The sequence below is a fragment of the Pelodiscus sinensis genome, chromosome 3, assembly GCF_049634645.1.
Source record: "Pelodiscus sinensis isolate JC-2024 chromosome 3, ASM4963464v1, whole genome shotgun sequence".
Classification (NCBI taxonomy): domain Eukaryota; kingdom Metazoa; phylum Chordata; order Testudines; family Trionychidae; genus Pelodiscus; species Pelodiscus sinensis.
In genome coordinates, this window is record NC_134713.1 from 93,064,366 (window position 1) to 93,087,211 (window position 22,846).

At 39.2% G+C, this 22,846-nt stretch overlaps 1 protein-coding gene across 19 annotated transcripts in view; it reads right to left on the bottom strand.

Annotated features, from left to right (window-relative positions):
* EPB41L2 (erythrocyte membrane protein band 4.1 like 2) overlaps nt 1-22,846 on the bottom strand; it is a 285,231-nt gene that overhangs the window by 25,270 nt on the left and 237,115 nt on the right. For 8 of the 19 annotated variants that reach the window (XM_075924159.1, XM_075924162.1, XM_075924168.1 and 5 more), the window contains 5 exons: nt 19,944-20,128; nt 11,399-11,461; nt 7,211-7,357; nt 5,535-5,639; nt 175-342 (listed from right to left, as the gene is read on the bottom strand). In XM_075924159.1, coding sequence (XP_075780274.1) covers nt 175-342; nt 5,535-5,639; nt 7,211-7,357; nt 11,399-11,461; nt 19,944-20,128 — 668 coding nt within the window. Of the gene's footprint in view, nt 1-174; nt 343-5,534; nt 5,640-7,210; nt 7,358-11,398; nt 11,462-11,685; nt 11,719-17,645; nt 17,712-17,882; nt 18,285-19,943; nt 20,129-22,846 lie in introns of all 19 variants that reach the window. The other 11 variants (XM_075924170.1, XM_075924171.1, XM_075924165.1 and 8 more) reach the window with 4 other exon arrangements.

The following is a 22,846-nucleotide window of genomic DNA, read 5'->3' on the forward strand; positions in this document are numbered from 1 at the left end:
GTTATATAAAATATAATACATGAATGTAATTTCTTAGGGATAAACAGCATCATATAGGGCATCTTGTTTAATTACTAGATGATGAAAATATATGCAAAATTTATCTGAGATGTTAGTGAATACCCATTTCTGTAGGAATGACATTATAGGGTGAGGAAAAAAGCAAATAAGCACCTCGGGCAGTTGTAAGAAGGGTGAGGCAGAAAGCATTTCAGAAGGTACATTATCTTTCACAACAGTGCCCTCTGCTGTCCTTGCGGAGGATGAAGTGAAGGTAGATTTCATGCTAGTAGAAAAGCCCTCTTTACTAAATAAAATTGATGTTATTTCCTCTTCTAGGCTCTAGACAAGTTATAAAATGCAAAGCAAAGAATTAAAATAGTAGAAGACACAACAATGACCTACAAAAGAAAGAAAGGAGAGATTAGGCAAGAAAGAAAACAAATAGTACATAGAAACGGATTCACTTCTGAAATAATTCTACAAGATCTAAGGAAAAAACTAAATATGCCCCTTAAAAGGAAATATGTGACAGTATGGCAAGCTTTAATGACAACAACCTGATGTGTAACAAAGAAATGACAAAATTTAGCTATGCTAAAATATGATATATCCCCACTCCAATTACTGTCTTGCATATTTCAGATTGTGTGTGTGTATTTTTATATGTACTTATATACACACACAAATATGTGTGTGCCCGCGCACGCATGCATAAAAAGGAAGGATTAACAAAACCTTCCCCAACTGTCAGATGACACTACAGTTTTCTTTTAGAAAATTTCTTTCAATATTACAAATATATCTTTTAATTCATTCTGAATACCTTCCCTGTATCCTCTTGTGCATATAACCTTGAACAGAGGGGTAGGCAAAAGTATAGATTTCCACTTTTGATGGTGTGCACCACAGCTTTAAATTGAATATACAGTAAATAGATTTTATTCAGCTTAACTTCAAAAGCCTGTTTTTAAAAAAGAAATCCCTTATCAGCAATCAAATGTGTCTTTAACCAAGAATTCAGCATTACTAAATTTAGAGCCATTCCCATCTATTGGGCAAACACATATTTATCCAAATACTTTATTTAAAGCATTAAGGATATTTATTAAATGGCTATAGTTCTTGCTACATAGTACTATGAGTCTCTACTTAGATACATACAAAGCAAACAATATATTTGAAAAAAATACTACAATATATGCACGGCTTTTAAAGCTGAATTTTTCATTTGTTTCAGTTTTTCCCCCAAATATAAGATGTTATATCCTTCAAAAAGCTACATTTTAAAAATGGGAGTTTGTACTTTATAAGTTTTATAATATAAAAACAACAAAATAAATATTTTTATCCTGGTGTAACTTAGAAGTAGAGATGTTAAATTTTGATTAATCTTGAGTAGTTAATGGAATTTCCATCAACTACTCCATTAGTCAATAAGGGTATGTCTAAACTACATCCCTCTATCGAAAGAGGGATGTAAATGAGTCAAATCGAAAGTGCAAATGAAGTGGAGATTTAAATATCCCATGCTTCATTTGCATAATTGCCTCATTTTGAAAAGAGTTTTTTTTTCCTGAAAGAACCACATCTAGACGTCGGTTTCTCTTTCGAAATACCCTTTTTCGAAAGACCGCTGTGATGCGTTTATGCAAATGAAGCATGGGATAGTTAAATCCCCGCTTCATTTGCACTTTCTGTTTGCCTAATTTACATCTCTCTTTCGGCAGAGAGATGTAATTTAGACATACCCTAAGAGGGGTGCTCTCTATTCCATTGTACCTCTTCCTTTGAAATGTACAAGAGCTGCGGGCGGCTCTTGTACATTTCAAAGAGAGAGGCACAGCAGTAGAGACAGTGCTACCCTGCTCTCCACGGAGACGGTGCTGGGAGAACCGGCTTTTAAGCTGTCTCTCATCTGGAACTGGCACCTGCTCTACCCCCACCCTCCCACTTTCTGCCTCTCTCTGACAGAGGCAGAAAGGGCGGGATAAGTGACTAGTCAAGTGACCACTCGACTTTCTAAGAAGATTATGTTTAGTGGGTAGTCAACTATTCGCTTACATCCCTACTGGGAAACAGAACAAATTTGGAATTTATTGACCACAGCAAAATTATTTCTAGCTTAGGACCTCATATGCCTTAACCTAAAGTACACTTTAGGATGAAGATGTACATTAAAGAAATATTTTTAGAATGAAATGTGGACACAAAGAACTTGTGTTATAGACTCAAAACACTATACAGTAAACTGTGTTGCTGCACATACTACATGTATGACATGAGGAAAAAAGGAAAAGAGGGAGAAAAGAGACTCCTATATATCTCCTATAATAAAATCTCAGCATACTTTCAAGGAATTCAAGGTAAATTTGGATAAAAGTTGATTAATTTTACCCTAATATTGTGTTTGATATTTATAGGGGGGAAGTTACGATTTCTTTTTTGGCTAGTTTAGACAAAAGTTCAGCTACACAACCAACGACCTTGAGAATTGTTTACTTCTATATTTGTGCAGACAAGTGGGCTCATGATCTTTGGGTTAATCCCACAACTACAGCAGGGCTGACAGCCACTGAGGACCAAAATGTGTGTGTGGGGCCCAGCTCCGGGCCTCCCAGAAGGAGCAAGACCTCAGGTGGAAGAGGCAGGACCAAGAGTAGTCAGCCCTTAGTGTCGCCTAGACTGCGGAGTGCCCCTATACCCTCAGAGCCGTGAAGAGCAGCGCTCTAGAAGCAGTTCAAAGGGGCTTAGGCCTTCAGCTGCCACAGTAGCAGCACTGGTGGCCAGGAGCTCTGAGACCCTTTGAATCTCTGGGCCTTGGGGCAACTGCCTCTATTGCCTTTCAGTGGTGGGCCTGGTCAACCATATTCTTACCGCACACTTATTTCAGCAAATCAGAGTTGACAAACATACAGTATTAAAGCCAGTGTGTATGTACACATAAATAGACACCATTTGTTTGCAGTTTACTATAGATTGAGCCTCTAGTCTTCCACCCTTGGGACCTGACTGGTGTTGAACCAGAGAACGTGCTGGACCACAGGAGGTCAATATTGTCTAGCAGCTTTACCAACACTTCCACTAGTTTACTGGGCTCTTAGAAGACATTGGGGGTAAATCAGAGCTAAATAACAGCACAGAAAACGGAGAGCCAGGACTGATGTCTCTAAACAAACTTTATGGGACCACAGGAAACTTGACCACACTCATGACAAGTGAACATCTGGCTAACTAAATTCATGCCAAATCACAGATGTTGCTGGACCTCAGAATGGGCTAGAGAGGGTCAAACTATACCACCAACTTTGTAGCCCTTTTAGATAGCTTTGTGATTGAATGTGTAATCTTCACACAAAGCTGTGCATAGGCTAATCCACCCGAGCAACCTTGAATCCAGCTAACAAGAATAGTGAAAAACTTAAACAACAAATGGTCTGGTAGCACTTTATAGACTAACAAAACATGTAAATGGTATCATGAGCTTTTGTGGGCACAGCCCACTTCTTCAGATAACTGGAGCTTTACAAAATAATAGTGAAGATAGTATAGTGCATGCTTCAGTGCAGGTTAGGGAACAAAATATGTATCCAAGGGCTTTATCAAGCTTGTACTAGCTACATACAAACCACACTATGTATCCTGATATTACTACCCATGCTCACTATATTAAGCAAGTTTCAGTAAACTAGCCCATGCACAGCTTTTGCTGTGTAGCCATAACTGATGAAAGCAAGCAGATTGGCATTAGGGTTGGAAGTGCTCTTTTCTGCAGTGTGACCAGTTAGTTCAGCCGTGGCCAACCCGCGGCTCGCAAGCCACACGAGGCTCTTGCCCCCCAAAAGTGCAGCTCACGAAGCCGCTCCTGCACCCCCTCAACAGCCCCTGTACCCCACTGGCTCCCCCCCCAGATGCTTACGAGGTCGGTGCTACGGGGTTTTAAAAATGGTGCCCAAGATGGCGGCCATCTTAAAGAAGCAGCCTCCTTTTTGTTTCTGCTTGACAATTCTGTTCGGGGGGGGGGGGGGGGGGTTCTTGTCAATTCTGGTGTGGCTCTTTGCATTTCTTCCACTGCTGTTTTGGCTTGCTTTGTTAAATGGGTTGGCAACCCCTGAGTTAGTTGGTGAGAAAGTTGGCAGACTTTTACTATTGTCAGTGTATACCTAAAATTGGAAGGCTTTACCAAAATACAAAAACGGTACAATAGTAATCCTCTATATATGCTCTCTGTTAGCATCAAATAATCCTTTGAGCTAAGTGTACAAAACAAACTAATCTGAATCAATGTTTAAAAGCTTTACTGGGTTTTTATTTATTAAGTTTGAAAAAAAGAATGGCTATGATGATACTGGACGTTCAAGGCAAAAAATAGTTATAACTATAGTTTTCTTTCATAAGAATATTAAGTCACAGATGCTGTAAAATGAAAAGAATGGTGGCACAAAAAGCATTAACCAAATGTAACATATTTCTCTCAGACAGAGAATACCAGTAATTGGTGTGTATTTTCAGTGGTACTTCTCCTCCACTGGTCCAATGAGGAAGGAAAAGTAGTGCTCTCCTTAGATTTACAAGTATATACCCACAGGCTTAATGCAGTCTTGAAAAATTTCTATGGAAGTTCATCAACCCTGGAACAAGATTAAATAATCCACTGACCCACCTAATACTATAAGGACGATAACATGGAAGTAAGTAGGCTGTAGTAGAAAAGAGTATGTGATTCCTCCAAAAAATAGGCAGTATTGTTTCATTATTTTAAGGCCCAAAGCAGATGTCATTATTAATAGAAGGTTGGAAAGTTCCCTATGGTTGATATAATTTACAACACAGACAAATATTTTATACATTATATATTACTGAAATAAGGCTTACAACATTTATTTATAATCTGATTCCAAGTTTCTAGCTGGAAACAAATCAAAGGTAAATCTGATCAGTAGCATGACACTTCATAATGAATAATAAGAAGTAGTAGTAGTAATACTTAGCTCTTATACATCATTTTTCATCAATAGATTTCAATGTGTTTAACAAGAGAACAATCATTTTTCTCATTTAGAGAAAGGGTAAAATGCAGAGAGATCTAGGGCAATTTCAGAATGAACCTATTTCCCTGGCATTATTGATCTGCAGAATGGCTGCTGTAATCACATAACTGTGATGTATTCTCTGTAGAGTGTTGAACAATTACAGAAAGTGCATTTTGCTACTGAAATGCATGTTTCTCTGTCATCCTAAACAAATAAAGTTAACATGATTTCAATGACAGAATGTAATATATTACGTTTCTTGTTGTGTTTTAAAAATATTAGTTATTCAGAACTTTAAAGCCAGTTTGATAACAGAGATCAACGCCTTGGTTTAACTAGCACTGATCTTATATGGATATATTAAACACCTCAAAGTTGTTTTTTTATTGGTTTAAACTATTTTTTTAAAGTGCTCTGGCTAATTCAGATCACAACAAAATAAATAATAATAATAATAATAATAATAATAATTAAAAAAGCTGAAGGTTTGAAGGTAGCCACCTTATAAGTTTCTTCTGTTTTTGCCTTAGTAATCCACGTCACAGCAGTCCATTGATTCTCCTTCACAGGTAGCCTTTTCCTTTGGAAAATGTGGTCTCCTATTTTCTATTAAGTTTTTTGGAAATTTTTGGTTTTTATAAAACCAACATAAATCAACAAATGATGAGACAGACACACACAATTATACAAAACATTGACACAAACTGGCTTGAGAGCAGCACACACATACCAGGTAACAGGAGTATGCAGATAGAGGGATATGTAACACCTAGCTTTACCTTCACTTGACACAAAAACACATACACAAAATAAAATGAGCCATACTGATATAATATATGTAGTCTCTTTTGCGGTAGAGCAAGCAGATTAATCAGCAAAATACTGACAACAAATCAATCCACATTTCTGGAGTATCACAAAGGAGGCTATACATTTTCTTTACAAGTATACTGTAGTGTTTGCAGAGTCTGAATAATCATATCTTAGCACTGACCATGTAGGCTAACAACTTAAAAAACTGAAAACAACTAGTAGTATTGTGACACTTCAGAGACTAACAAAAAATTTTATAGCATCATGAGCTTTCGTGAGTAAGACCCATCAGACTCTTAACTTCTTTTTAAGGTAAGAAGTCTGTTAATGATTTGTTGGAGATTTTTTTCCCCATGTTAGCCACCAAGGACCCAATTCAGTAAGATATTTAAAGATAGGAGTAATCCACTGATTTTACAAGGACTTTTCATGTGCTTAAAATTTAATATGCTTAATACCTTGCTGAGTCGGGGCCTTAATATGGAAGAAATCTTTTGACAGTGTTTAACAGTTTTTGTAGCCTGCAGGAATTTTAAAAGTTCCCCATTTTTGTAGTCTCAAAACCCATTAAACTTCCTAGAGTGATAATAGCACACTCACTTATCAGAGGAAAAATTAGGTCAGGTCTATAGACAGATTGATAAATGCTAAAGCAGAATATATTTGTGAGCAGTAATTTATTCTTTATAAACCCCAAATTATTTTATGTTTTGTAAAACCAGTTACAAAGCTTTTTGAAATGTGACAATTTGTGTGTCTAGTTCTTTGGCCAAAAACATTTCTTGGAAACAATGCATTCTAAACTGTTAGCTCAAGATACTGTCTATTAAGAGCTATGAAATACTGAAAATCATCAATCTTTTTACAGTCTTTTAAAAAGTAGCCATCGGTCTTTGAGTGGTCATAAAGGGAACACAACTTGAGAATTATGCCATCCTACAGCCTGAAAAACACTTGACATTATCAAACATGTATGTTCCTACTGAACTAAGTTTAAACATGAGTTTGAGAGCTTTTTATCTGTAACTATCTAAGCAGAGTAAAGGACAAAAACCTCTTTCACAATTTCACAGCCACTGTAAAACCAATTTGTAAGAACAACAGTCCTAAACCAGAAGGCGGCCCAATCCTTGTAACTGTCTTGTTTCAACTGCTTTATTTTGACTTATGCTCACATACTGAAGCTTAAACAAGGTATTTAAAGTCTGGACTAAAAGTAAGTATGTTAATGGGTATTTAGTATAAAGAAAAATATTACATTCACACAAAAGAAAATGTTAATATAGGAGGGCAATTTTACATACATTATATTCTCTAAACAGTTGTATGGAAATGCATGCTGAGAAGTGTCTGCAATGACATACCCCTTGTGTCTGTAGAGACAGAGGTGTGATACGCCGCTTTTCCCATTCATTGGGGCGTGGCTCAGGTGTGGATTCCATGAAATTGCGCTTGAGTTCACTAATGCTAGCCTGATGTTTCAGTAAGTCGTCCTGGGTCTTATCAAGGTCCTAGCAATGTGCAATGTAAAAAAACAGTAGGACAAAACACAACAGCAAAAGCAAACTTATGTTCAAAAAAGCCAAAGCAAGAAAAGTACCCTGTGTCTCAAGAGCCATTTTACTAGGGCACATTAAAATAAGGATTAAGACCATAAACGATTCAGATTTTAATTTCCTTTTAGGAACAAGGGGCACCCTATAGCATTTCTATTACAACTTTTTGTACAGGAAAAAATAACACCGTTAATGATCAGTAAACAAAGGACTATTTTTATCTCATTAGGAAGATACTAAGTTTTTGAAATAATTATTTCAAAAGGTTGTTAGCTTTGATAATGGAAGTATGTAGCACTAAAACAAGAATGGCCAGATATGTAAATATGTTTCTCAAAATACTTGTGGATACTGTATTGAGTCCAAATCACGAATACAGCTATGCATATGCTTCAACTTTACATACACGAATAGTCCCATTAACATCAAGGGGATACTTATTGCTTCTAAAGATAAGCAGGAGCATAATTATGTACAGGCTCAGGGTTTAGGGTTGCTATTTACCTTTTTTCTGTTGAAAGCTGGGATAGCAAGTGGAACAACCATGTAGAAACAGTTTTGCATGTCTACATACCAAAAAGAGTTTCTGAGCTAGCCCCATTCTAACTAGTACAGGAGGTGACAATGGGGGGTAAGTTACAGATTCCATGTTTACAAGGATCCATCAACCCCCTGCATTGTGCGACTTGGATCAAAGAGCTATAAATTGCTGCTCCAGACTACAGTGTGAAGAAACAGGCCTGGAGATTGAGATTAGGCAGCAACCTCCTCATTAGGTCTGGTTTGGGAAGAGACTTCATTTCCCCAACAGGTCTAAGACATCACTGTCATATAACTTAAAAACTTGGGCTTTATGCGGGAGCAGCAAATTACATACTTCAAAAAATCTTCTGCTTCATAACATTTCTCATCTTACAAAAAAAAAAAGCTACTCTGTGTATGCAAAACACAGACCTCAGTAATTGACTTTATAAAATATACAGTTCAACAGCCAGTGGTTAAGTTTAGAATTGAGGCCCATAATGTACTATGAAATTAAAGGACTTACATTAACTAAGAAAAATATTTGGACTTGTGACAGTATTTAAATGTTTAATATTTAAAGATTTAATTTTCACAAAAAGAGGATTTATGTAGCTACATATGAAACATTTGTCTGAATTTTTATTAAAACATTTTGGCTAGGATTTAAAAGTATTCCTCTGCTGTGTTTACAACACTAATAATGCAGAACTGTTCTAGTGTATATAAATCAGAAAGTGATACTAATTAATCAGCTTCCACTTTGCTTTAATGTCAATTCTGAAGTAGACGTGTAAAAAAATGAATGTGACACTAAACATTTAGTTCAAGATCCCGGATGCATGTGCTTAACTTTACGCATTACAGATAGCCTCAGGGAAGTCAATAGGCCCAATCACAGTCATAAGAACATAAGAATGGCCATACTGTGTTAGATCAAAGGTCCAGCTATTCCAGTGTCTGCCTTCTGACAGTGTACATTACCTCAGAGGAAGTGAACAGAAATAGGTAATTTTCAATCTCTCCTATCATCCATTTCCTAAATGTGCTGTGCACTCCTTGCAGGGCAGGGGTAGGGCAGAGGAAACTTTGCGCACTCCTCCTGCCTCTAGGCCAATCAGGGCTTGGGGGAGAGAGAGCATGCTAAGTCTCCTCCCGCCCTGCCAGGAGTGTGCAGTGCTTCAAAAGCACCACGTGCTCCTGGCAGGGCGGAGGAAACTTCATGTGCTTCCTCTGCCCCCAGGGCCTAATTGGCCTGGGGGTGGGAGAGTAGCAGGGCCTCCGTGGGCAGAATCAACCCACTTGGTGGGCCAGATTTGGCCCGCGAAGGTCCTTTTGCCCACCCTTGGGCTAGGGACACCATTCCTACCCATTCTGGCTAATAATGGAGCTAATCTCCATGAATTTATCTAGTTCTTTTTCGAACCCTGTCAAAGTCCTGGACTTCATAACATCAAAATCATGAAGTCTTTTCAGGACCAAGGCCAATGATTTCATCTAAAATTAATTTTAGTACAAATATGACACTTTACAAATCCATTTAGAGATTTTTTTAAAAATTTTTTGGTTTAAACAAAAAGAAGTTTTTTTTAATACTTGGTGGAAGAAGTACAGGATACATCAAAGCAATTCCATAGAACTGAAGTGATATTAAACAACTGAAGCCCATGACATATTTATATGGATTGCTGTAAACAATTATTGTGGCTTGAGACCAGGCACATTTCTTGGACTTGTTCAGAGCAAGGTTATGCAGAACATGCTTTCATTGTTTTAGTAAATTATGCAAAAGTAAATTTTGAACAGTTATCAAAAGCTGGCAAAAGCAACAATGTATTAGTCAGGTTACTATAATCTACAAATCTTCATTTTACTGTATAAATACAACAGTAATTAAATAAAAGCTCTTTCGTGACAGAGGGAATTCCCGATAGCCCCATTTGGATGGGCAAGGCTAAACAGACATAGGATAGGATTTTTTCTATGTAATTTGTGCAAATTGTTAGTTTACTTTCAGTTATTCACCACCAAACCACACTGACTGTAATGAGAAGCACTGGGATAATATATTCCAGTTTAATAAACAGTAAAAAAAAATAATAATAGTGCTCCAAATTGAAAGCCAGTTACAAACACTAATTTTGGCTAAAATTAATTATTTAGAAAATAAATATTATTCTCATTTGCAAAATGAGAACACTAAAACAGGAATACTAAGCGATCTGCCTAAGACTATAAAGTGGGTCACTGGTAGAGCCAGGATTAGAAATTCACGAAAAGGGACTTACATCCCTAGATAGAAGCAAGTAGTTGAGTCTGCCCCCTGCTTCCCCTAGCTGCCTCTGATACACAGGGAGTATCTTAAAAGCCAGTTTCCCCTAGCACTGTCTCCATGGTGATGATTCTCCCCCCCCACACACACACACTTCCTGCACTGCTGCCTCTATCAGAGGCAGCAGCATGGGGGCGGGGGTACGGAGGCTGCCACGAAGCAGCCTCTGTCTGTGGCAGGCCCACAAACACAGGCTGCTCCAGCAGCAGCCCCTGTCTGTAGGGGGAAGGGGGAGAGGTCCCTCTGCAGAGAAGGGCTGCTGGACCTGGCATGAGCCAGGACTGAGCAAGCCGAGCTCAGTTCTGGCTCACGCCGGGTCTGGGAACTACTCCCATTGCAACTCTGCAGTTTAAATGTAGTACAAGACAGGCTGCCTGTATGCTCGGCTCCTTCGACATTTAAACTACAGAGCTGCAGTGGGGTAGCTTCTGGATACAAACTGTATCGACTAGATGATAGCCAATTACCCGTCTCTTAACATCCCACTTCTTTCATTGAGAGTATATTTGTAACAGTGAGGCAGATGAGCTCTGGAACACTTTACTCTGGGTTGTGGTGAATTTTTCCATCACTGACAATTTTTAAATCATGATCTTTAAAATTTTAGCAAAGATTGTTCAAATGATAGTTTTTCTAAAAGACATTATCTAAATATTATGTTTGGGAAGTTCCATGGCCACTGTTCTACAGGAGATCAGACTAGTTGATCATAATGGTCCCTCCTAGCATTGGAATCTGTGCTTTTTCCTCCAGAACATACAACCTCATATTTCAAGAGTGTATGTGTCAGAAAAGCAAACAAAAAATATTGAGAGCCTAAACTACAGCCTACATGGGGTACCCATAAAGTTATAAGTTTATGGCAAGTAAAAATTCCATTTCAAGATAATTAATGGTCCTATTAATTTTTTTTCTTACCTAAACAGGGCTATTATTCCCAATTGCCACTTTGAAAACTTCTGGCATATTTACACTTAAAAGCTGCTCATTTATGGAAAAACTAAAATTTACTACATGCATCTCCATGTTGCATTTCCCCATGCATTTCATGCACTGTGTCCATAACAGCCTGCAGGTGACCTCCCATCCCATGCAGCCTGGCAGCCCATGAGAATAGAAAGTGTTCCTTATGTTATACAAACCTCCAACATTAAATTGCTATGTCTGACATAAATATTTCCCCCGTCTACTCTCAAGGAATTGTTCTGTGAAATTAAGCCACACACATACAAAAAAGCAAAATGAAAAAAAAAAAAAAGCATCAGCAATAACCAAAAAGGACCTTCAGATCGATAAATGTTTAAAAAATAAACAAGGAGATAAAATAATAAGAACAAAAGCCACTATTCAGACAAAACCTACAGAAGCTTCAAAACGCTACCAATAGCAGGCAACAACAACCAGATATAAATGAAAAAAAAGCATCCACCTTCTGCTGTGTTTCCTTCTCTCCAGTTTCCACCTACATGAAGGCACATGGTAAATCATCAAAAGAAAGGAGCTGTTAGTGTGATTTATGGCAGCAAGAGAGAGGCTTCTTTTGTTTGTAAAAGCTGTGAACCATGTGCTATGTTTATATACCTTTATTGTTTCGGCCAGAGACGCTGCTGAAATTAAGCCACTTTGGTCTTCCTCCACCTATAGTGTTGTAGAAATGGCTGAAGTAATATTTGGTAGATGTGAAATGAAAAATGGAAGTTTCTCTCTCTCCTCAACTTTCTGTTGCTGCATTTTCCATGCTTTCTTCAGGGATGGGTGGAAAATTAAGACACAGGACGAGGGGCCATATTCCTTGATGTCTAAATCAACCACTGAGAGACTTTATAAAGCACTTAAAGTGGAGTTTATACTATGAATTGATTTTAGAAAAATCATTAATGATTACTGTAAATGTCTGATACTGTGGTACATTTTGGATACTTGTAAGAGTTTTGCTTTTGTTAAATGCAAGATATGAGATAACTTTTAAAATATTACATCCTGTTTATAAGTATTCTGAATGAATCTTTAAGGAGAGAGATAAAATATCCTGAGGCACAAATATCAATTGACAGTTTTTCAAAGGATCACTGTGTAAGATCACAAGTATTGATAAGTGATTACATATATATTGTTAATTCCAAATTTTGTGTGAGTACATCACATGATGTCATTTTCTTTCTTAGCTTATCACATTTTCCTTCACCTCTCACTTATCTGATGCTACTGCATTTTTTGCAATTTCACATCAAAAAGTGTCCTGAGCTATATAATGGATTCAGAAAATCTTAAGTAGTGTTTATTTACACCATTTTAGACTTATTTTAATAAATGTATGTCTTTTACAGATGTCATTTATCTAAGAGAAAGTTCTTTGCTGTATAGAACAGTTACTCAGACAGTTATATCTGAAATATAATTTTTGAAGTAAGCAATGGGATCCCTCATTTCAAGACTCTCATTTAGAAGGCTATAGCATTTTGCTTCATATAGCTATTGACATTCATAGTACACTCCTCCCTTTTTACAGCACATGATACATTTGCAATGACATGCAGCAGCAGCCATATGAAGAGCAGGCACATACTACCTGACAGATCAGATGATCAAAGTGCACACACTTAATGAGATCAATGCTTTTCCATAGCAACTTTAAAATGATATACTTAAACATTTCTAAAATGTTCACATGTTGATAATTAAAGTCAGCTGCTTAACAAGCAATCCAGTTGAATAAAAGACACTAGTTTTCACCTAAACTATTGCTAAATATGAATAAAAACACTAGAAGCCAGGAAGAAAGTTGGACAAAGACACTCAATTTTGCACACACCCAGATAAAGCAGAAATAGTCATAATTCTAGTGCCCTCTTTGAAGATGTGTATTACAAAAAAAAGGAAAATGTTTCTCACCCTGTGCAGTAACTAATTCCTTGAGATACAGAACCCATATGGGTGCTCCACTTCAGATATTTATGTGCCTCAAGCCCTTGATTGGAAGTTTCTAGCTAGCAGTGTCAATTTAACTTGTGTGTATGCCCTATTACGCCTTCTCAGAGTAGACATTGAGGCTGTCTAGGGATGTGGAGGCAAAATGCCCTCAGTTCCTTCTCTGCTCACTTATCCCCCTAAAGAACCACCAAAGCAGAGGGAAGAAAGGCGGATAGTGGAGCATACATAGCACACATATCTCTAAGAACTACAGGTCCTGCACAGGATGAACAACATTTCCTTCTTCTTTGAGTAGTGTTCCTTTCAGTGTTCCACTTCAGATGACTTCTGAGCAGCATCCTTAGAAGTTTGAAAACAATGCTGTACTGGTTCCGACGGCATGTGGTAGGACATAATTCTTTGAAGTTAATGTAGCAGCTTTCCAAATCTCTTTTACTAGGTATTCTTCAAAAATGCAGTATATGTCACCTGCAATCTGGCTGAATGCACTCTCGTTCCATGGGGGAAGAGTGGAATGAGCACCTGAAGATTCATAACGGGCAGATACACAACGCAACATTCATTTTTAAAGTAGAAACAGGAGCCCGCTTAGACCTATCTGAGACTCCTAAGTGGGAGAAGTCATGTAGGATCGGTTAGCCATTTACCTAAGTGGGAAGTGATTGATCAGACTGCTACATCCTCATTGAGTAGGAAACATGTATTCCAGTGAACCATGAGTGTGCTACACCTTCACCTGCAAGCCTGGGGTGAAAAATGGGACCCTCCCATCCTGAGACAGGATATGAGGAATAGTTGGGAACCTGAGCGGTGGTTAGACAAAGACCTAAAGCAGGTAAGAGTACCTACTTGACCAAAGCAAGCCTGGTACCATCAGGATAACTCTGGGCTTGTTCTGCCTGATCTTGTTCAGCACCCAGAGTACATTAGGGGACAGGCAGGGAACAAACTCTTCCTCCATGTATAGCAATTAAAGGGTTGCCTAAGGATACTCAAAAATCACCCCCAAGAAGTGGTGACCCAGCTCCCCTCTGCTTACAACAGAAGAGAAGACACTTTCCTGGTGGAGAAAAGATCAATCTCTGGCACATTCCATGAAAAATCTGAGCATTCAGATTCCTTTTGTAGTCCTGGGACAAGGGTCAGCTGAGGGCATTGTGGCAGTATTCCAGATGTCCAGAAAGTAGGCAGCTGATAAAATCTCGATATAGTTGGTTTGGCACGAGTTCCAGGGGTTTACAGCTTTACCACACAAGGAGGAGGATCTTGCTCCTCCTATTTGTTGATGTAAAACATGCACGACATGTCCCTGATCGTTTTGCCTCTGGCAGGAAAGAGAGACAAGTGTTCCTGGTTGATGTAGAGGTTGATGTAGAAACTGGTTTCCATGAATTGTCCACCTACCCTGACCTGAGAAGGAGCTGAGGTTGGCTCCCCATCATAACATGGGAAGTTACTGGTTGTTGGAGTCATTAACGGGATGGTGACAGAAAGAGATGCCTGCACAGACAGAGTTGGTCCTTCTACCAGTTTAGAGAATTCTTTATGTGCAATCCAAACCCCTTACTCTAGTGAAGGAATTATAGTTGCTAGAGTAACCATTCTGAATATTTGAAGCTTCAGATAAGATCAGCTTCGAACCTTCATCCTTCTTTGGTAATAGGAAGTATTCTGAGGAAGGGGAAGGAGCCACTTCCACTGCTCCTAAACAGAAGAGACAGTTCACCTCTTGCCTTAGTAGACGCTTATGAGAGGGTTCCTTGAAGAGTGACATGGAAGGGAGTGCCAGAAACTGCATAGTATAGCCTGTGATATGACCTTTAAGAGCCACTGGTCTGCAGTGATCCATTCCCTAACCTGGTGGAAATGGACAAGACATTCTCCAAAGAGTGAGGTTAAAAGACACATCTGTGGGAGAATTCAAACACTAAATCAACCCATCAAAACTGCTGTTTAGATGATGTTTGGGTGGTCATAAAGGGCAGCTGGGTGGCTGTGTTCCTTTGAAACCAGTGTCTCTTTTTGTGGGAGTTCTGCTGTACCTCCAAAACTGAGCACAGCATGATGTCTGGGCAGTCTGTGCCCTATTAAAATGTTTCTTATTCAAAGTATGTAAATGCCCAAGTAACATAGGGTAACCGTGGATTTCTTCAGCATGTACACGCTTTGTGCACAGCTACTGCCATTGAAATGGATCTGGCAGAAATGTCCAAGTATCTAGAGACTTTTGTAGAGCTGCGGTGGCCCATAGCTCACTCTCTGCAGCTAAGGACTAGAAGTGCTCCCTGAAGTTGTGCGGCTGCTATTCAATAAATGCCCCAAGCTCACCATAAGCAGAAAGGGTGTATTTGGCCATGATCACCTGAGTTTGGTGGGGAATGGGAAAATTAAAAAGTCTGAATGCTTAAGGGACACATGATATTTCTTGTCTGTCCATATTGGTGGAACAGTGATCAGTGTCTGCCATACCATCTTAGCTGGAACCAGAAAAGACTCATTAATAGGTAGTGCTGGCCCGGAGGGTGTTGCAGACTGCAAAATAACTAGCAACTTGTGCTGTGGATTTGGAGGGTGTCAACTACCTTTCTAATTTGGTCCTGAAATTGTCTGATTGTCAGCTACGGAAGGTGATGGAAGCATAAGAGCATCATTCTGAAATGATGGTGAAATGGGAGTCTCAAGAGTAACCTTTTCATTTGTCCTCCTGGGTATGGGAAGACATGAAACTCTGGCCTCTCAGAGGGAAAGTACTGGCGGTCCATTACAGTTCTGGTGATAGGCAGATCACACTTCACAATATGGCCACTACAGGTCCATGGGGGAGAGGTGGCATACAAGGTTCTTTCCACCATGCTTGGTGTCACACAGGAACTCCCTGCTTGAGGACCTTTCCCAAAGAGGTACATAGGAGAACTCCTGGCAGAAATCAAGGAGACCGATTGGGAGTCCTCCTCCTTTGCATCCTCCCATGGGGGACATCCATTGTAGATGGAGGAGAGTCCTGTACCACAGAAAGGCCACATCAAGGAGGTGGTCTTGGTACTAAGAGACACTCGTACCTGATAAAAACAAGGATTCCTCTTTGTCCAACACCGAGGTCCCTCAGGTATCAGTACTCCTGTGGTAGTGCCAGCCATAGCTGGAGGTGACAGTGTCCACAATGACGGGTGATCTGAGGCATGCAGATGTCAGATACTGTTGCTTGCTCAGTACAGACCGCTGAATAGGTACCCCACACTAAGCTGTTTGCATTGGTACCAATGACTGGATTAAGGTTCACAATCTCACTAACAGCTGAGTAGAATGCTGATGGCAGTGCAGAGATCAATGGTACCCGCGTTTATCTTTTTTACTGGAGAAGGATACAGGTGCCCTAACAGCTGGGCTTTCTGCTCATAGAGCTCTAGGGCTTCATGGTACCTGAGAAAGAATCCTTGGCCTCCATAGTAACATCAGGGTCTGGGGACCTTAACAGGGACTCAGTCTTTTTTGGAGTTGGCTCATTAGAGATAAAGTCCAGTCTTCTTTTTGAGAGTCTTCCCAGAATCCAAAGATTTCCTTTCCTTAGGGGAAGCATTCCCTGAAGCTGATGAGGCACTGGATCTGTCTGGGGACAGATGTATGGTGGGGGGGAGTCTTCTGATCTGGCTTACAGGGTAGTTACAGGGAACATTTCATAGCCAACAGTTTGAGCTTTATCTCCCTATCTCATTCCCTTTGAAAAAGAGAAAAGGCACAATGTGCTGGAGGTGGACAGTGTTCCGTAAAAACTGAGGGTGATTCATGCGTACACCCATAAATAGCAAGGCGTCTGCCATGAGAAGGCATAAGGGTACTACGTGCAAGGGCTGAATGGATAGCATTAGCTAGAAATCTTATGATCAAGGGTTCAATTGGTACATTCTCACGTGAAGTGGAGCATCCACAGGGACACTACTGTAAGGAACACTGTTTACAGCTTTCACAGTTTGCTGAGCTAAAATAAAAAGACAGACTTTTGGAGATTTAAACAGAACTTCTGAGCTTCAGCTCCATGTTTACATTTCAAAGTCTATGGAGTGAGAAGGGCAATAGTTTATGACTGATTTAACAATTACCATAACAGAGGGGCAACATGCTCAATAATTATGATTATTTACTTTGATTCCAAACCATGTCTAATAACAATGTTATTAATGTGCTCAAATCTTTTAAATTACAATAAAATAAATAAATAAATAAAAACCTTCTTAGATACAGCACTCAGGGGATATAATCAAATTATATATGTCGCAAAAGTTATTCATAAAGAAAAAACCCCATTTATTTATTATGTCAGGGGGTAGTTACTCTTAATGAAAACAGTTATAAAAGACATTATATTCAACACTAGGGATATGTGCAAGGTTGAGTACTCATCAGCACGCAGATGCAAAATCCATATGCAGGTGGCAGCATTTAAGTGACAAAGTTACACACCTCCTCTTCCTCTGCTTTGTCATTCCAGTCATTGTCATAAGAGGCGCTCAATGAAGTCGCCTTAGGCTCCAGATAGCAGAGGGACAGAGCAAGAGGAAGGGAAAATGTGAGTGAAAAAGGAACAGACTGGAAAGCAGAGAGAAGCAGCACAAAGATAAGGAGAAAAGAGGGAATGAATGAGGGAGAGGTGATAGGAACATAGTGTTGAAGGCCAGGTGGGAGGAAGGAGATGCAGACCTTAGGGAGGCTAGGAAAACTGATATAACCTTCATCATCAAGCAATGAAGGGAAATTAAAAGCAAAGTGTTTGCTAAAGCTTAATGTAAAACTAAACTCAGTATCTTTATAGTCTATTGTTTTATGGGACTTTCCCTTCTTTGCAGGAGAAGAATGGTGAATAAATGGAGGTATCATAGGCTCCATGATATTATTAGTCAATGCTACTTCATTTTCATTTTGAGTTGGTATTTCTCTCATAGGACTGCTCTCCCAGCAGTTTGAGGTGCTATGGACACATTCCTGAAAGGGATCTTCCTCTGAAATTTCCAAAAACATGTCCATCTCAGGGATAGTTGGCAGGTTTGTGGGACAGGATGAAACACAATGAAGGAGTGGTGATAGTGGATGTATGTGAAGGGACTGAACAAAAAAAGTCCAGCCACAGTTAAATAAAAAATTAAAACACACACACACACACACACACACACGAAAACCATGTAGGTTTGTAGTCAAAAAGAATGCGTAAGAAGAGGAGGAAAAAACAAATTGTTAGTTAGTGAAACTTCTTACTCAGAAGTAGAGATAGCACTACCAATGCAATATAAATGCCAAATAAAAATTGAAACGCCCCCTACATTTTTAAAAATTAGCCAACTTGTTCAGTTTTGAGATTTCTGGTTCTGAACCTATTATAGATTTTTTTTTTTTAATTTTAAGGTTATAACAAACTTTGCACTTTGGAATGGTAGTAGTGCAGTCACCACAGATGGGAGCAAACAAATATTCAAAGATTTGGCAGAAAATTAATGGTACACAGCAGCACATAAAAAGACAAGCAGGTGCTCAGATCCTAGGATTTACTACCATTTCCTCTAGAATTTAAAAATATCAAATAAATAAACAAACAAATAGTATTTAGAAAATAACGTTATTTGCAGAGCTGCTACTTATTGCAAGCTACACTGGATAGCTTCATAAAACATGCAACTCTTCCCAAAATGTTGAGCTTTTCCTTCCCATGGCTGAAAAATGTTTCTTGGTTGCCTAATCTATCCTTGAGTTCCCCAGTTTTGTGACTTTGAGGGACCACATTAGTATCTTGCCAGGAGCCAAAATTTGCATATTAATTTACCTAAATACATTTTTTTCATCAAATGTAGAACTGTGTGTCTTTCTTGACTGACTAAGTTAGTTGTTTAAGTTCCCGGCAATAAAAATGAAAGGCTGTTCACGTATGGTCTCACATTGCAGTTATAGAATGAGTGAAGCTATAAGCTGTACTAGGAGACTCAATAGGCCAAATGTTGTCCCCTTGGCCATGATTTGGGTGCCCTTCACATAATTCACAAAAATGGAGTTTTCAACATGCAAAAATTCCTTAAGGTTAAAAAAGAGCCAATAGCAAGGGAGATTTCTGGATGCCTGCCAGGAAAAACAGAAATACATGTCAGAGAAGATACACAGACTATGATGACTGAATTCCAAAGTTTGAGCCTACATTTTGGAAAGAGGCAGACACACAAGTTTTGATGTGAAAGCACATGAAACTATATCCATGTTAAAAATACGATCTGCTTCCTCACTGACAGCATAAAAGATTCTGAAGTTGACAAATCAAGCATGCACCATGTTAAGCACTGAAATGTACTCAAAAAAGGCACAATATATATAACCAAATAACAGATTGTGCATTTCACCGGATGTACTACACAATATTTAGAAGTCTGTTCAGAGTAAGCATTGTATAAACTAACTTATTCTGAGCCACATTTACATTTAAACAAGAGAAAGTTCTGTTCGCACAATTATATACTGGCAGTGTCTAATTATGGCAAATTAAAATTAACTTGTAGCAATGAAGGAAAAAAATCACAAGAATGAATGTTATGCATGCAATTTTTCAATTTATTCCTCTCTTTTGTGGTTATATAAAATATGTGGTATGTTTGTATACATGGTTAAACAAAGAAAGACTTTGTAATAATTTATTAACAATATATTCTAGTATGCTGCTTGTTATTTTTAAAAGACATACAACTCTACCTAAAGAGTAATTTTTATTGTTACAATCCATCATACCTTTTCATCCTGGGTTAATTCCAGTTGTGAGATTTTAGTTGGGCTTCCATCCTCATCTCTACCTTCACCATCTCTTAATTTGGTCTGACCAACAGCTTCACCGTCAAAGACCATATCACCAGCAGGTCCTACTGTGGCAGCAGAAAAGTCCCTCAACAGACTCTGGTCTATGATACCCACAGGAGCTATTAGAGAACAGAGAATTTTGGTTATTCTGGGTATGCTGGGAAAATTCTGTTTTCAGGATTTCTGAACATAAACTATTATTTTACAATGGCTTTTCCATTGAGGGGTAAGAACAATACAGGGGAAAACTGCATAAATGAACAGTAAATTAAGTTATGATAACATCCCAAGTGTATGAATCATCAGCATTTATACTACTTGAAATGGATAAATGTTCCAGATTGTTATGGGTATATACTATACTGAGAAAATATCCTATAGTCAAGTAAAAACAACAAGTAGTCCTGTGGCACCTTAGAGACTAACAAATATATTATATTGTGAGCTTTCATAGGTAAAACCCACTTTTACCCACAAAAGCTCATGATATAATATACTTATTAGTTTCTAAGGTGCCACAAGACTCCTCACTGTTTTCAAAGTTACAGACTTTGAGACTTTATAGTCAAGTAGCCATTTAAAAATTTTCACATATCTAGTGACAATATAAGCCACCACAAAAAACCAAACAAACAAACAAACAAACATAGGCTGCACATTTCATCATATCCCCATGAAAGATATCATCTTGTACAAATTTGATAGTGATATTTTCAGTAGGGATGTCTACGTGTAGACAACTACACAATTAAATGATAAGCATAGGCTTATCAGTTAGTCCTATCGACTACACGCAACCCCCTCATCTTGCTGCCTCTGGATGAGAGGCAGCAGGGCGCAGGATGGCAGGAGTTTTTAAATACCAGTTATGCCTGCTTCCCTCCCTACCCCCTCCCCCCCCACCATTCTGCTCCCTCTGATAGAAGCAGCAGCACGAAGGGTGAGGGGGACAGATGGGGGCTTTTAAGCTTGATCTCTGTGAGTGCTGGCTCCACCGGCCCACCTCCACTTCCCTTGCTGCCTCCTATAGAGGTGGGGGGCAGTGAGCGGGCAGGAGTTGGTGCTGGGGGGGGAGTAGGCTTAAAAACTGTATCCCCAAGCACCCGGTTTCACGGAGCCACCTCCCTCCACTGCTGCCTCTATCAGAGGCAGGAGTTAGGAGGGGGGCAGAGATGGGGGAGGCTGCCGCAAAGCAGCCTCTGTCCGTGTTAGGCCCAGGCTCAACGCAGACAGAGGTGCTCGGGGAACTGCTTTTTAAACTGACTCCCCTCATGGACTGGCTTCGCCTGCCACTCTGCGCTGCTGCATCTGATAGATGCAGCTACACAACTATTCAATTACATGCTATCAAGCATCCCTAATTTTCAGTACATTCTGTTTACAGTTAATATAGAAAAAACATGCATATAGTTCTCTCAGGCTGTCTCTAGACTGCATCCCTTTTCCGTAAAAGGGATGCAAATTAGACATATCGCAATTGCAAATAAAGCAGGGATTTAAATCCCCCCCGCTTCATTAGCATAAAAATGGCTGCCGCTTTTTTCCGGCTCGGAGCTTTGCCGGAAAAAAGCGCCAGTCTAGACGTGGATCTTTCGGAAAATAAAGCCTTTTCTGAAAGATCCCTTATTCCTTATTTTAAGAGGAATAAGGGATCTTTTGGAAAAGGCTTTATTTTCTGAAAGATCCGCATCTAGACTGGCGCTTTTTTCCGGCAAAACTCCGAGCCGGAAAAAAGCGGCAGCCATTTTTATGCTAATGAAGCGGGGGGGATTTAAATCCCCGCTTCATTTACAATTGCGATATGTCTAATTTGCATCCCTTTTACGGAAAAGGGATGCAGTCTAGAGACAGCCTCAGAGTATTTCTACTTTTGAACCCAGGATGAAATTAGCAACTGTAAAAATCACAGAAAATTCAACATAAAAAAGTTATATTTTTTCAAATTTTGTATCTTGAGAGAAACTTGGGGATTTTTTTTGTTTGCTTTATTCAGTTTGGCTCATCCATTCCCATTAGCTACTGGCAATAAATAATTGAAGTATGATGTAACAAACACAGACGACAATTCAGAGCTAGTGATTCATTTAATTTCATTTTATTCTATTCTGACATCTAGAATCACTATAACCAGCAGGAGGAGCTCTAAGACCAGCTGGCTCAGCCAAAACACTGGCAATAATTCAGCAGACATTCAACCTGAAATAAAAAGAGACCAGTGAAAAGTAGCAAGAAAAATAAATATAATATGGCTAAAATTTTTTGATAAGATTGCACAAGCCAGAAAAGTTAACAGATATGGTAGCTATAACATCATAGAATTTTTTTGTAATATTCCGTATGACTATTGTGTCAGGAGTGGGGAACCTTTTTTGGGCTGGAGCTGCTAACCTGCAGTGATATCAGTTGGGGGGCCGCACAAAAATGAGAAGCAAAAAAAATTGTTATGCTATGATGTTCTTTTTTATTTAGAAGCACCACGTGAAACTTCTCCCTCATGCCAGATCTCCTGCGCATTCCTCTCCCACGTGCAGGAGAGGAACTAGAAGTATCTGGCTGCACTGTAAGGGAGGCTATGGGGAAGTTTTTGAAGTGCTGGACCTCTGCAGGACCTTCCCCCTCCCCGCCCAAGGGCCGGATAAAATTATTTGGTGGGCCGCATCTGACCCACAGGCCAGGGGTTCCCCACCCCTGCCCTATATGGTGCCTGGTTAACTAGGTGGTGGAGAAAGGTTGATTTATTTGTAGAAACCCAGAGATACAGATTTGACCAACTCTGAGGTGTATAGATCCTAGGATTGACCAAGACTGACTATGCTGGAACTTTCTGTTCTGTTAAC